Source organism: Mustelus asterias, chromosome 2 (assembly GCF_964213995.1).
Source record: "Mustelus asterias chromosome 2, sMusAst1.hap1.1, whole genome shotgun sequence".
NCBI lineage: Eukaryota > Metazoa > Chordata > Chondrichthyes > Carcharhiniformes > Triakidae > Mustelus > Mustelus asterias.
This window is the reverse complement of record NC_135802.1, coordinates 39,050,115-39,064,728: the sequence shown is the minus strand read 5'-3', so window position 1 is coordinate 39,064,728 and position 14,614 is coordinate 39,050,115. Positions and strand designations below refer to the sequence as shown.

Sequence of the window (14,614 nt, the reverse complement as noted above, 5' to 3'; positions counted from 1 at the left end):
TGCAGAAATAATTGAGAGAAAAGCTCATCAATACTTGATGGCACAGCAGTCTAGAGTTTATAAAGACATGCATGAACAGAAACTGAGATTCCATTTTATTAGATCCAAAATGAATAATACAGCAGTTGGCAGGGAGAAGAAATGAGATATTAAGTGGCCTATAAAAGGTGGGTGATGAAATATAATTCCTGAGGAAGTTGGACAAAGCAACAAATCTTTGAAGTGAATGCAGGTTTGTGTTAACTGACTTGAAGATATAACACACAAATCAAATTTTCACCTTGCAGGATAACTTATCAGAAACTAAGATTTGCATTTATATGACACTTTTCACAATCTCAGCATCCCAAAACACATTACAACAAGCTAAGTATGGTTGTCATCAGTATTATATTGTAGGAAACATGGTAGCCAGTTTGATCATAGAAATATCTCTCAACAGGAATTTGGAGGGCTTTTGCTTCAATGAAAATGTTTTCTTATAATTTTAGTGACATCAAATGCATTTTTGGAAGGTCTTTAGAATTTGTGTCAAGCACAACTATTTAAACTTTTACAGTAACCAGAGAAGTCCATCACCAAGTCCAAATCATATTGCAAGTAACAGTGCATCTTCGGTACCGTCAGCCACGTCTGCACGCTCCTCGTGTTCATTGACGCCGACACTAGCAGCGCACTTCAATGAAAATCTTATAAAGCATGTTCAAGGTTGGCCCGCTGATCATGCGGAAAAGCAAGTAAGTGCATAACTGTTTTTGTTTTGAAATAGTTTATACAAACCCTGCTCAGAGATGCTTCAAGTAAGTTAACGCTTGGGAATCGGTTTGGTTTGTCTTTGCTATGTATTCTGTTGCTTCATTAATTTTGACCAACTGATTTAACAGTATTTTCTCAGTAAAATTTCAGTTATCTATCCAATTTGTAGACCATCAAAGTACATGGCTGTTTACATTGGTTTGAGTTGAGCTGTCAATCTTGGCTGCCAACTATTCATTTACAATGTCTTATCACAAAATATGTCTAGGTTCTCTCATGTTTTACCTTGATACTATGGCATAATTTTTAATTGTTTAAATGGGCTTGTTTCAGTAACTGTGCAGAAAGTTTATACTAATTAGGATAAATGTGGTAGCCTTGTAAATATTCAACTATTCCGTAGTGATTGCCATTACCCTTGCGCAAAATATTCTTAACAGCCACATAGTTCAGTCAAGTTCAGACATTAGTCAGTGTTAGTCATGTGAGAAACAGTGTAGTTCAGTTGCCCTCTGCATGTGTAATTTATAAACTTTAAAATCCTGTACAATTGAGCAACTTGATTATCTGATATTTCCATTAAATGCCAAATCAATTAATAATTTCAAATCTTAGCTTGATAGAATTTGCTAGCCCTTGGAATAAAGGGATATGGAGCCAAGGCAGAAGGAGTTAGGATACAGCTCAAACCTGATATCATCGAATGGCAGAACAGGCTTGAGGGTTGAATGACCTACTCCTGTTCCTGTATTTTTCTTCATCCATCATTGATTTCAGTTTCACAAGGGCTTTTTGGCAGTCAAATTCCTGCAACATTTGATTCTTGCTTCCAAGTCTGCATCAAAGCTGTGGTGAAGTCAGGAACAGTGTAATTCTGTTTGAACCCAAAGTGGTTATTAACAAGCAGGTTATTGGTAAACGAGTGCTACTTAATACCAGTGTTGGTGACTCCTCCCATCACTTAACTGGATTGTAAGGAGGCTGGTGAAACATTTGTTACCTGGGTGAGATTTCTCATGTTTAGTTGCCAGGATATTTCCCATCCATAGTGTTCCATATTGTTCAATAATCACAGTAAAATGCTGGACAAGAATATGAATTGAATAAAATTGTGTATAAACTCTGGCACTAAAATGGTGGAGGACTAGGGAGTGGGCAAAGTGGGATCATGCACTCTGAACAGCATAAGAAATAGGAGCAAGGTAAGATCATACAGCCTGCTGAGCCTGCTCCACCATTCAATATGAGCATGGGCATCAAGTCCACTTTACTACTTGCTCCTCATGTCCTTTGATTACCTGACAGACCAAAATACTGTCTATCTTGGCCTTAAATATATTCAATGGTGGTGTATCCACAACACTCTGGGGTAGAGAATTCCAAAGATTCACAACATTTTGAGATATTTCTCCACATCTCAATCCTAAATAATCAGCCCCTTATCCTGAAACCATGCCTCATTGTTCTAGATTCTCCAGCCAGGGGAAACAATATTTCAGTATTTACCCTGTCAAATCTTTCACAATCTTGACTTTTGTAATGAGATCATCAGTCATTCTTCTAAATTCCATTGAATGCAGACACAATTCAACCCCCCATGCCAGGAACCAATCTACTGAACCTTTGTTGTAATACTTCCAAGGCAAGTATATCCTCCTTTAATTGCAGAGACCATTCTTGCACACAGTATTTCAGGTATGATCTCAACAAGTCGTGTACTACTGCAGCAAGACTTTTCCTTCTTTCTCTACTCCAACTCTCTGGCAGTTACGGTCAACATGCCATTTGCCTTCCTAATTGCTTGCTGTACCTGTATGCTAATCTTTTATGTTCCTTGCACAAATGCGCTCACATCTCTCAAAGTCAACATGTACAAATTTTACACCTTTACCTTCCGCTTTTCTGTTGTTATGACCAAAATGAATAATCTCTGAGTTACCTGTATTATGATCCATCTGCCACTTCGTTGTCCACTTAACGAAGCAATTTCTCTTTGTAGTCTCTTTGTTTCTTCCTCATAGCATGCATTCCCACTTAACTTCGGACCCAAGTTTGCTGGCGATGCATTCCTCTGTCTCTTTGTCCAAGTCATTTAATATAGCTTGTAAACAGTTGACACCCCAGCACTGATTCTTGTGGCACTCCACTATTCACAGCACACCAACTTGAAAATATCTCATTTTTCCTTATTCCCTACTTCCTGTCCATTAACCAACCCTCTTGCCCTGCTATTACCTACCCCTAACTCCATGAGCCCTTAACTTGTGTTAACTTTTTGTGGCACAACATTGGATGCCTTTTGGAAATCCAACATCCAATGATTCCCCTTCACTACCCAACTAGTTACACCCTCAAAAAAATTCAATAGTTTTGTCAAACAGGATTTCCCTTTCATAAAACCATACTGACTTGTTCTAATATTGCTTTTTTAAGTGCATTAAGATTGCTTTAATTTATAGTAGATTCCACCATTTGTCAGGCTAACCATTCTGTAGTTCTGTTTTTCTCCCCCTCCTTTTTTGAATAATGGTATTACATTTGCTAACTTCCAACCTTGCTGAGACCATTCCCAAATTAACGTAATTTTGGCAAATCAGAGCCAGCTCATCCACTATCCCTGCAGCTATCTCCTAAAACTCTCCAGGATTTAGACCATCAGGTTCTGGGATTAGTTGGATTTTAGTCTCTGAAGTTTGTCCAGTACTTCCCCTATCGTGATATTAATTATCTTAATTTTCTCACATTATTAGCCCCTAGGTTCCATCTGTAACTTTTGCCTATTATTGTGAAGACAGGCACGGGGTATTTGTTCACTTCCTCTGCCATTTCGTTATTCTCCACGATAATTTCTCTTGCCTCCGCTTCTGAGGGACTAATATTTACTTTAGCTACTCATTTCCTTTTAATAGGCGGCATGGTGGCAGTGTGGTTAGTACTGCTGCCTCACGGACCCAAGTTAGATTCCGGCCTTGGGTAACTCTGTAGCATTTGCACATTCTTCCCATGTCTGTATGGGTTTCCTCCGGGTGCTCCAGTTTCTTCCCACAGTCCAAAGACGTGTGGGTTAGGTGGATTGGTCACGTTCATTTGCCCCTTCTTGTCCGAAGATGTGTGGCTTAGGGGGATTAGCCATGGTAAATGTATGCGGGTGGGGGGTTACGAAGGGTCTGGTTAAGATGCTCTTTCGGAAAGTTGGTGCAGACTTGATGGGCCAATGGCCTCCTGCACAATGGGGATTCTATGATTCTAATGGACCTGTAAAAACTCTTTAAATGTTTTGAAATTCCTACCTAGTTTACTCTTGTATTCTATTTTTATCAGCTTATTTATGGCCCTTTGCTAGTTTCTAAAACATTCCCAATCTTCAGACCTGCTGTTGCTGTTAACAAGATTATAAACCTCTTCTTTCAATATAATACTTAACCTCCTTCTTAAGTCACAGATGAATCTTTCTTGCTTAGCTTTTGTTCTTCAATGGAATGTATTTTTGTTGAATATTTTGAATTATATCTTTAAATATTTCCCAATGTTCCCAATCAACCTTATCCAGTTTTCCCCACGTACCTACGTAATTTACTTTATTTAAAATTTAAGAGTCTTGCTGTGAATAGAGCATGTAATTTTCAAATTTAGTGCGGCATTCACTTGTATTGTGATCACTATTTTCCTTTTCTATCATGTTACTAATTAACCCTGTCTTATTGCACAGTGCTTCATCTTAAAATAGTTTTATCCCTAGTTGCTTCTAAAACATAGTGTTTTAGGAAACTGGCAGAAAAGCATTCTACAAACTCATTTTCCAGACCATCTTTGCCATTCTGGTGCAGTCGATATGAAGATGAAAGTCCCCCACAACTATTACATTGCATTTGTTACAAGCTCCAATATTTTCATGTTCAGTGATATAACAACTGTTCGGGGGCCAAAAAACTATTCCAACCAGCATTTTGAGTCTTGCGGTTTGCAATCGCCACCAGATTCTACCTACTGATTTTCTGAACCAAATCTTTTCTTATCCAATGTCACCCTTCATTATCAGGGCTACTTCTCTTCCATCCTGTCTGACTTTTCGAAATGGTGTGTCCCTTGAAATATTTATTTCCCATCCTTGGTCACCTTGTAACTCTGTCACTGTGATAGCGATGACATTTAAACCCTTTATCTCTATTTGTGCCACTAGTTCATCTATCTTTTTGCAGATGCTTCGCATATTCAGGTAAAGTGATTTCAGGTTTTTTTTTTTACTACTATTCCATGCATGGAACTTTTGCACTATTACTGTCGCTTCCTATCTCACACAGCCTGTCTTTACCCACATCAATACATTTTTCTGTTGTCTCAATTGTTCCCTTTTGGATTCAAATCCTCCTCCCCCTCTGTTAGTTTAAAACCAGTTTTCTCTGCTCTGACCATGTTTGCTGGTGCTCTCATGTTTGTACAATCTATCCCTTCATGTCACACTCTGATTACCATTACCTGTACTGCTACCCTGTCCTATTGCTTTGTCCTTTTCCTTTATTTTCCAAATCTCTCCATTAGTAAACCCTTACCCCCCACTGTTTAGTTTTAAATCTTCTCAAGCGCCCTGGTTATACAACTTGTCAGGACAGTGGCTCCAGCACGGTTCAGGTGAAGACCGTCCTAAATATAATTTCCTCTTTCCCCAATACTGGTGCTATGAAGCGAAACCCATTTCTCCCACATCAATCTTTAAGCCACACACGCATTCAACTTATTCATCATATGTCAATTTGATCGGAGTGCACATGGTTTGTGGCTCGGTAGTAATGCAGAGATCATTACCTTTGTAGTTCTGCTTGGTTAATTTAACACTTAGCTGATCATATTCCCTCTGCAGAACCTCTTTCATAGTTCTGCTTATGTTTGTAACCATGTGCACTATGACAACTGGTACCCTCGCACTGGACAGGGTATGTAGCCTTTGGCACTCTCTCCCAACTACAAAGAACAGTAGTTCACTTCCTAACTACACTGTACATTACTACACTACACTCCTTTGTGCCCTACCACTACTACCACCACCATCACTGAAGGGCTCCCTTCACCTTGGTGCCATAGTCAGTTTCTCATCCACCCCCCCCCATGCAGTCCCTGCTCTCATCCACGCAAGAACTTCAAACCTGTTGTACAATTGCTGAGGTTCCTACATTGTTACTTGCTGGATCTTTATGCCTACCTCACTTGCAATCACACCCTCTCTGGCCACAGACCAAATCTGAAGTACTTATCCTCAGGTGTGTGACTGCCTCCTGGCACAAAGTTTCCAAGTAACTTCTCTCCTTCGCGCAATCTTTCTCGCTCTCGCCCTTCCTTTTCTTTTTCTCTCTCTCCTTCTCCCCCCAACCCTGGTCTCTGATAGTTCAGTGTCTAAAGCTTAGCCTCTCATCTCAGCAACTTTAACTCAAAGTTTTGACCTGCTCCCCAATGCTACAGTTGCAACATATCACCACGAGTCATTGAATAGAATCATTGAATCGCTACGGTGGAGAAGGAGGCCATTCAGCCTATCAAGTCTGCATTGACAACAATCCCAACTAGGCCCTACCCTTGTAAACCCATGTAATCCTCTGATAAGGGGCAATCCCATCCAGACTTGTTCCCCATAACCCGAAATATTTCACCCACTGATCCCCAGAACCTTTACATCTTAAGACACTAAGGGGGCAATTTAGCATGGCCAGTCCATCTCCACCTAACCTGCACATCTTTGAACTGGGTGGAAACCGGAGCACCCAGAGGAAACCCACGCAGATACGGGGAGAACTTGCAAACTGCACACAGTCACCCAAGGCCAGAATTGAACCCGGGTCCCTGGTGCTGTGAGGCAGCAATGCTAGCCACTGTGCCACATGTCATCCTGCCCTGCCATTTTGTCTTATTTAGCTTATTAGGTTTCAGATTTAGAAATATCACTTGACTGTTGTGTGCATTCATGTTGAGCAGTTTAATTAGCTAAGCTACAAATGTAATGCAAAGTTTACACCTCCCCAGTTCAAGTCTAAACTGCTGCCCTTGTTTAGAGGGTTAAAAGCTTAAAACTCATAATTCATGCACTTGCGCACCTAATTAATGCTATTGAATACTCAACAGCGACTGGAAGTTGAAAGTAAATGTACAAAAGCAGCACTTCCTTTCCCATTTGCATCAAATTCCCAAGTTAGTATTCATCACTCATTGTGCGCAATCCTCATCATCTCCACTCTCTCCTTCCATTTGACACTTTTGCGTTGAAAATCTTAGGGAAAAAAGTCAGTCAGACCACTTGGGCTCATGTAGGCTACTTAAGGGGAATAAAGAGCTTCAGCTGTTAATTGCCTGGTTTTTGGTGCTTCGTTCGGTAACCTGCTGCTGATGGTGTCTTATGTACTGGTAACTTTGTACTGTCTTCAGTAACTTTTACTTTATGCCTGATGTTGCTCTTGGCACACACTCGATACATGTAGTGAGCCAGAAACTTTTACTTAAGTAGCTTTTACTTTCAACAGAGGCAGACCCGATGTGGAGATTGGGAGGTGGGTGGTGGCAAAAATGTAATTTCTTAGGTTAGAGATGCTGAGCAGAAGAGCATTGTAATAATGAAGACTAGAGCTGACATACATGTACACATTTCATTAGCAGTTGGAGGATTGTGTGTCCGGCAGAGGCAGAGAATGTCACAGGATTCAGAATCGGTATTTTGGGGAGGGAGGCGAGAAAGTGAAATTTGAAACTGAACTTCCATGTTGGACTTCAAGGCTGCACAGTGTGGAGGTGATCAAGAAGACCCTAGAAATGAGGGAAGCACTTGGTTTCTTAACTTCATGTTTGTAACTGACAGGGCTACTGCAGAGAAAATTTACAATGAGTAAGTGAAGCTTAACTCACTCAATTACTGTGTGGAGGGTTCCAAATTTCCATATCCAGTTGTAATCCTGTTCCTCACTGATGTGATTGTACTTTGGATACTTTTTAGAACTCAACTTTTATCTTGCATCAAATGAACTGTGTAAATACTCAACATTCAGGGTTAACTCTCTCCGTGTGGAATGCAGCTCTGAAGTTGTGAAAATGGTTTTGAATCCTACAGCAAGTAACAGGGCATTTAATTCAACTGGTCCATGTCAGTGTTAACGCTCAACTCTACCCTATTCAATTACCTCTTCCCCTCCCTGCCACTACATCCCTCTATTCCCGCCTCTCCTGTATGCATCAAGTCACCGCCAAAATATTTCGATGCTATCTGCTTCCACGTTCTCACTACTCAGCCAATTTCTCCACATTAATCACTTCATAATTTTAAAGATTCATCAGGTCTTTGATTTTTTGAGGAGGGCCTTTGCCTGCTTAATTTTGCCTGATGGTTGCATTCTCTCAATTCTGGTACTATAACGTCCATATATATCTTGTTGCATTCTCTCAATTCTGGTACTATAACGTCCATATATATCTTATTTGCATTTGTTCCAATAATTTAACATACCCTTTAATACTATGGAGACCATAAAATTACTTAGAAGTGTCTTCTAACCAAGACTTTATATGAATTTAACATGATTTGTCTGCTTTTGCATTCTTTTTCTCTAGAAATTAATCATTGATGTAAATGCAAGTTTTTTTCTGCTACTTTGCATTTTTTGTTGCTGCTTTGAGGGATTTATGCATCGATATTTCCAGATCCCTGCATCTTGGGTGGACATAAATGGTCCTTTGGCACTAATGTCCAATGCAGGGGAATGTCCAATGTCCCAGCCAATGCTTATCCTCAATCAACATCACAAAAGCAGATTATAGTGTCATTATCACATTGCTGTTTGGGGATGCTGCTTTGCCCAAATTGTTGATTTTCCTATTACAACAGAGACTGTACTTCAGAAGTACTTAATTGTTTGAAAAGTGTTTTGCAACATCCTGTAGTCATAAAGGACATTAAAGAAATGCAAATCTTTGTTTGAATTTAATTGGTTGTTTATTTGCTCACTGTGCAATCCTGTTGGCCAGCATGTATTTTTTATGGGCTGCTGTAAAGTTTGGGTGCAGTTGCATTGTAGTCAATTCAAACCAATTTTTAAAAATGCATGTAAATATATAATTCCAGGTACAGATAAGAATGCAACTCACCCGGTAACTGAGTGAAAGGGAAAATACTTTTTCAACAGGGTCTGATCGTAATACTATCTCAGAGATTTGCTTTTGTGTGTTGGATGAACATTGTAGGTAATTCCCCCAGTTAGCTTAAGGGATGTAAAGTAAAGTTTATTTATTAGTCACAAATAAGGTTTACATTAACACTGCAATGAAGTTACTGTGAAATTCCCCTAGTTGCCTGTTTGTGTCAGTGCACCTAACCAGCACATCTTGCGGACTGTGGGAGGAAACCACAAATGCGTTATTTACAATAAAATAGGATTAGGGATAAATCTTAGAATCATACAGCAAAGAAGCATAATTTCTGTGCTGACTCTTTGAAAGAACTATTTGATTAGTTCCGCTCCCTGCCCTTTTGCCATAACTAGGCAAATTTTTATTTTTCCAAGTACTTATCCAATTTGCTTTTGGAAGTCACTGTTGATTCTGTTTTTACCACCCTTTGAGGCAATGCATTCCAGATGATAACTCTTTGCATTAAAAACAATTCCTGTCTTGATTTTTCTACCAATTCGCTTAAGTTCTGTTTCTCAACCCTCCTGCCTGTGGAAATGACTTCTTTCTATATCTTCTTCATGAATAAGAATAATTTTGGACACCTTGTAGTAAATCTTCCCATCAGCTTCTTTGTTCTGAGGAGACCAATCCTAGCCTTTTCGCACTTGAATTAAGTGGAAAAGCTGGGATTCGTTTCCTCAATTGGATAAATACTTGAAAAGGGGGGGGGGGAAATTGCAGAGTTTTGGAGCAAGAGCAGGGAGTGGAACAAATTGAATAGCTCTTTCAAAGAGCTCTGAAAGCATTTTGTTAAACGTCCTCTACACCCTCAAGATCTTGCTGTGTGTGTGTCTGTCTGTGCATGTGGGTCTGAAAAGTTTCATGAGATATTTAGTGCGCCATACATAAATACTCTGTATTGGGAAATAATTGAATGATGGCTAGCTCAATACAACTAAAATTTTAACTTCAGCGTATGTCCATGTTGTTTAGAAAGTTGAACTATTTCTCCTTTTTCTTATTACTGCAGATCTTCAATACCTATTTATTTGTTTTTTTAATTTTATGTTTAGGCATCTCGACTGAGAGAAGAAGCACATAACATGGGAAGCATTCACATATCTGAAATTTGTACTGAGCTTAAAAATTTAAGGTCTTTGGTTCGAGTATGTGAAATCCAAGCAACTTTGCGTGAGCAAAGGTAAGTAACTCTTCTCTGCATGATTAATTTGAGCGCCATTATGTGTGCAAATTAAACCTCTGTGAATGTTGCCAGCTTTTTGTGTGACATTCAACAATTTTGACTCTGTCCAATATGTACTTTGGGTCAGTGCAATAAAAACGAAATAGGATGATAAGTTGTTTGAAGTAATTGTCGAATGCGAACCTATTTTAAGGTACTGGCTTTATTGTTTAAACATAGCCTGTGTATATTGCCGTTTGGCTTCAATCGGAGAAGACCATGCCTCCCCTTCTCCTATTGAAGTCAAACTACAATAAACAGGTTACCTTTAACCAATAAAACCAATGACTTAAAATAGTTAGGTTTGCATTCAAATTACATCTGAGTGTTCTGGTGTGCAATCTAGCCTTTTTCATTAGGATTCCTTCTATAGGGCTCCTCTTCTCAACATGAAGAACTAAAGGGGGAGAGAATTTATGACATTCACTGATGCAGTATCTGATTCTGCGTGCATGTTTTACATGTGAACTTGAGAAAAAATCATAACTGTATCTTTATTGTCCAAGGATAGAAGCTCAATTGAAGGCAAATGTATTTTAAAGTAACAAATAATGGACAGTGGTGGGTTGATAGCTGAAATATTCCCTACTGCAACGGTGATGTACTATTTGATTTAATTTATTATTGTCACATATATTAGTATACAGTGAAAAGTATTGTTTCTGGCGTGCTATACAGACAAAGCATCCCGTTCATAGAGAAGGAAACGAGAGTGCAGAATGTAGTGTCACAGTCATAGCTAGGGTGTAGAGAAAAATCAACTTAATGCAAGGTAGGTCCATTCAAGAGTCTGATGGCAGCAGGGAAGAAGCTGTTCTTGAGTCGGTTGGTACGTGATCTCAGACTTTTGTATCTTTTTCCCGACGGAAGAAGGTGGAAGAGAGAATGTCTGGGATGCGTGGGGTCCTTAATTGTGCTGGCTGCTTTGCTGAGGCAGCGAGAAGTGTAGACCGAGTCAATGGATGGGAGGCTGGTTTGCATGATGGATTGGGCTACATTCACGACCTTTTGTAGTTTCTTGCGGTCTTGGGCAGAGCAGGAGCCATACCAAGCTGTGATACACTCAGAAAGAATGCTTTCTATGGTGCATCTGTAAAAGTTGTTGAGAGTCGTAGCTGATATGCCAAATTTCCTTAGTCTTCTGAGAAAGGAAAGGCGTTGGTGGGCTTTCTTAACTACAGTGTCGTGGGTGGGGGGACCAGGACAGTTTGTTGGTGATCTGGACACCTAAAACCTTGAAGCTCTCAACCATTTCTACTTTGGCCTCATTGATGGAGACAGAGGCACGTTCTCCACTACGTTTCCTGAAGTTGATGACAATCTCCTTCGTTTTGTTGACACTGAGGGAGAGATTGTTGTCGCCGCACCAGTTCACCAGATTCTCAGTCTCATTCCTGTACTCTGTCTCGTCATTGTTTGAGATCCGACCCACTACGGTGGTGTCGTCAGCAAACTTGAAAATCGAGTTGGAGGGGAATTTGGGCACACAGTCATGGGTGCATAAGGAGTATAGTAGGAGGCTGAGAACAGTCTTGTGGGGCATCGGTGTTGAGGATGATCGTGGAGAAGGTGTTATTGCCTATCCTTACAGATTGTGGTCTGTTGGTTAGGAAGTTCAGGATTTAGTCGCAGAGGAAAGAGCCGAGGCCCAGGCCACGGAGTTTGGCGATGAGTTTCGTGGGAATAATGGGTTTGTAGTGGTGAGAAGTGTGCATTTGTAAAACTCAATAAATAATTTAACTTTTTCCAAATACTCTAAATTTTATACATTCAAATGAGATCTGAACATGAATCACCTAAGAGTACAAACAAGATAATGCTCAAAAATCTATTCTTCCTTTCAATTTGGCTGTATTTTTTAAACTTCCATGTTATAACATGTATTAACTGTTAGTTTTCTCGCTCTCCCTTTTTACAGGATACTGTTTCTGAGACAACAAATTAAAGAACTTGAAAAACTGAAGAATCAAAATTCCTTTATGGTGTGAGGACTTGTGAAGAAATTGCACATGGTTTAAAGCCAGGGACTGTAAACGTTTGCCCAGTCTTAAACTAAAATTTGAGCTGCGTTTGAGAAGGCTTTGGACCGTGGGGCTGGGCAAAGGGGTGGATTGGGAAGGGGAAATGGAGGGTTCTGATTCAGGGGAGATAAGTGGTTGATTTGTAAACCCTTGAAATGTAGATTTCTTGTAGATGTATCCTTCACGTTGTAAATATGTTTTGTAGAGTGAAGCCATGGGAAGCCATGTGTATCAGAGCTTTGACATCTGAACTAATCAATGCTGAGGTGGCTAAATATCTAGCCTTTTACATGTTAACTTGTCTGCAAACTAGCTTTGGTAATTTTCATCATTCAGTGATACGCATTTCCTAGAATCCTGGCATCAGCCAGTGTGCATCACGGGCTGCAACAACTGGAACAGTTTGGTCAGTACACAAATTAGCATGGAGCACCTTCAGATTCCACAGGCCCAGTCAGGAGCAGCTCTGCAGACAGCTTTCTTCATTGCAAGGCAATTACAATTTTTTTTCTTAAGACATTGTGGTCAAGGCACTTGGGTTCACCAACTTTTCATTCCTCTGTACAGCAGTTCATAAGTGATGTGCTGTTGTATGGAAAAAAAATACAGGTTGTTGCAGTAGGTAAAGTACAAATTGATTTCTTGTATGCCTACCTAATTGCTGTGTATTTGCATTTGTGCCCTGTTTTAAAACAAAAAAAATGGGAGCGGAGAAAGATTGATACAGGGCATGTGTGTATTTATTAAGCGGCAGAAGCCACTCGAAGAATAGTGACAGAAGCCCAATGTTATTTGCTAACATTGTTGACGATGGAAGAAAGCCGGTCAGTCATGAAAAGATGTATGTAAATATAATAAACTTTTGTTGTTTAAAGCACTGGGTACCCTTCTTTTTATTCAGCTGATGCATACAGGAAGCTGAACTGCTCTGGCAAACCTGATTGGGAGTAATCCTTGTTGGATGCTTGTTTTTCTTTGTATAGAACTCTAGCTTTCAAGAAGAGATCATTTTGTGCAAATATGAATGACAGAAGAACTTTTTTTCTTTTTGTAAGTGATTCAGTGACTAAAACAAGAACTTCAACAAGGGTTTTGGATTCCTTGCCTGTAATTGGCTTGTGCAAAGTCTTGGTTTACCTGTATTGCTATAATGACACATTTAATTTGAAGGATGTTTGTGTTGTCGCTAACTGTGCAAGTAAGGTGCTGACTGCTGTTCTTTGCCATCACAATACGCTAGATCTGTGTAATTTGAGCACACAGCCATCATTGGAAAATGATGGTGGAGCTCAGCTTTGTATATTGTTTCCTAAAGTATATAAAAATAAAACTATGCTACCACTGTTTATGCTCACTTTTCTTTTATATGTAGGTTTACCTGAGGTTTGCCTGTTTATGAACCAAAATCTTTGTTCAGATAATTAAGGAACGTATTTTTCACCAATGTTGTCTTACTAACAAAATTGACTTTACAGCTTTCCTTGTGCTAGCACTTCATTTTACTTTGGTTTTGAGCAGGGATTTTCATGCATGTTAGAAGAGATGTAAGACTTGAAAACGTTTTTCTGAAGGATAGATTTTTGATTTGTAGTTTAACTTGCTCAATCTGTTTTGGTTATAAATTATGATTTTATTAAAGTACATATGTGCCCAATGATCCCAGACACACTGGTCACTTGACTTAATAGATTTTACCACTTAATTCAGTTTGAATAAAGGCAAGGGTACTAATTAGATTCTTGCTACTTCTACAATCAACTGAGCAACAGTAGATTAATTACTTAATAAATTTCTTCTCTTCGGTTGGCATTCAGTTTTTTTTGCTTGAAGCCGTTGTATCCATATGTGTCTTTTATGCTTCGCAGAAAGCTGTCATTTGTGTCTTTAAACCTGCAAGTTAAACTCTTTTTAAAAATGATTTTAATTTTTATTCAAATAATCATTCCTTGGTGTGCAGGGCAAGTTTGTATACTAACCAAAGTTGATCGAATCAAAACCTGGGACTATTTACTTCAGCCTTTTTAAAATGAGCATTGTAATATCTGTGCAATGCATTTCTGAACAACTCTTTCCATATTCTGACCAATTTTCAAAAATATTCTCTTTGAATCTAGGTACCTTTTGAAAATTGTTTAACCGGAAGGTATATATATCTATATATACATATATATCATTCAGTTTTTAAAGTCCTTCCTTTACAGCTTAAATGTAATATTTGGAATAGTATTTACCTGACTTTCTGCTTTCCATATTTAAAAAAAATTCCTCTTGTCATCATGTGTGAACAAACAGTATGAAAGAGTCGAAATTTTACTTGATGGTCAGATAGGAATAGCAGAACAAATTGAATATCAGTGTTGAGCCCCAGAATTGAGGAGTGCGGAAACGTAAATGTATGTAATTTTACTGCAACATCAATGCTCTCCTTGCCTCTTTGAAGTATCTTTGAATA

General features: G+C 39.1%; 1 protein-coding gene across 14 annotated transcripts in view; it reads left to right on the top strand.

The window, feature by feature from the left end:
- The window catches only part of waca (WW domain containing adaptor with coiled-coil a), a 116,610-nt gene extending 103,104 nt beyond the window's left edge, over positions 1–13,506 (top strand). For 7 of the 14 annotated variants that reach the window (XM_078233693.1, XM_078233662.1, XM_078233738.1 and 4 more), the window contains 4 exons: positions 560–737; positions 4,937–4,972; positions 9,972–10,099; positions 12,060–13,506. In XM_078233693.1, coding sequence (XP_078089819.1) covers positions 560–737; positions 4,937–4,972; positions 9,972–10,099; positions 12,060–12,129 — 412 coding nt within the window. In that variant the 3' untranslated portion in view covers positions 12,130–13,506. The remainder of the gene's footprint in view (positions 1–559; positions 738–4,936; positions 4,973–9,971; positions 10,100–12,059) is intronic. The other 7 variants (XM_078233721.1, XM_078233672.1, XM_078233745.1 and 4 more) reach the window with 1 other exon arrangement.
- The last annotated feature ends 1,108 nt before the right edge of the window (positions 13,507–14,614 follow it).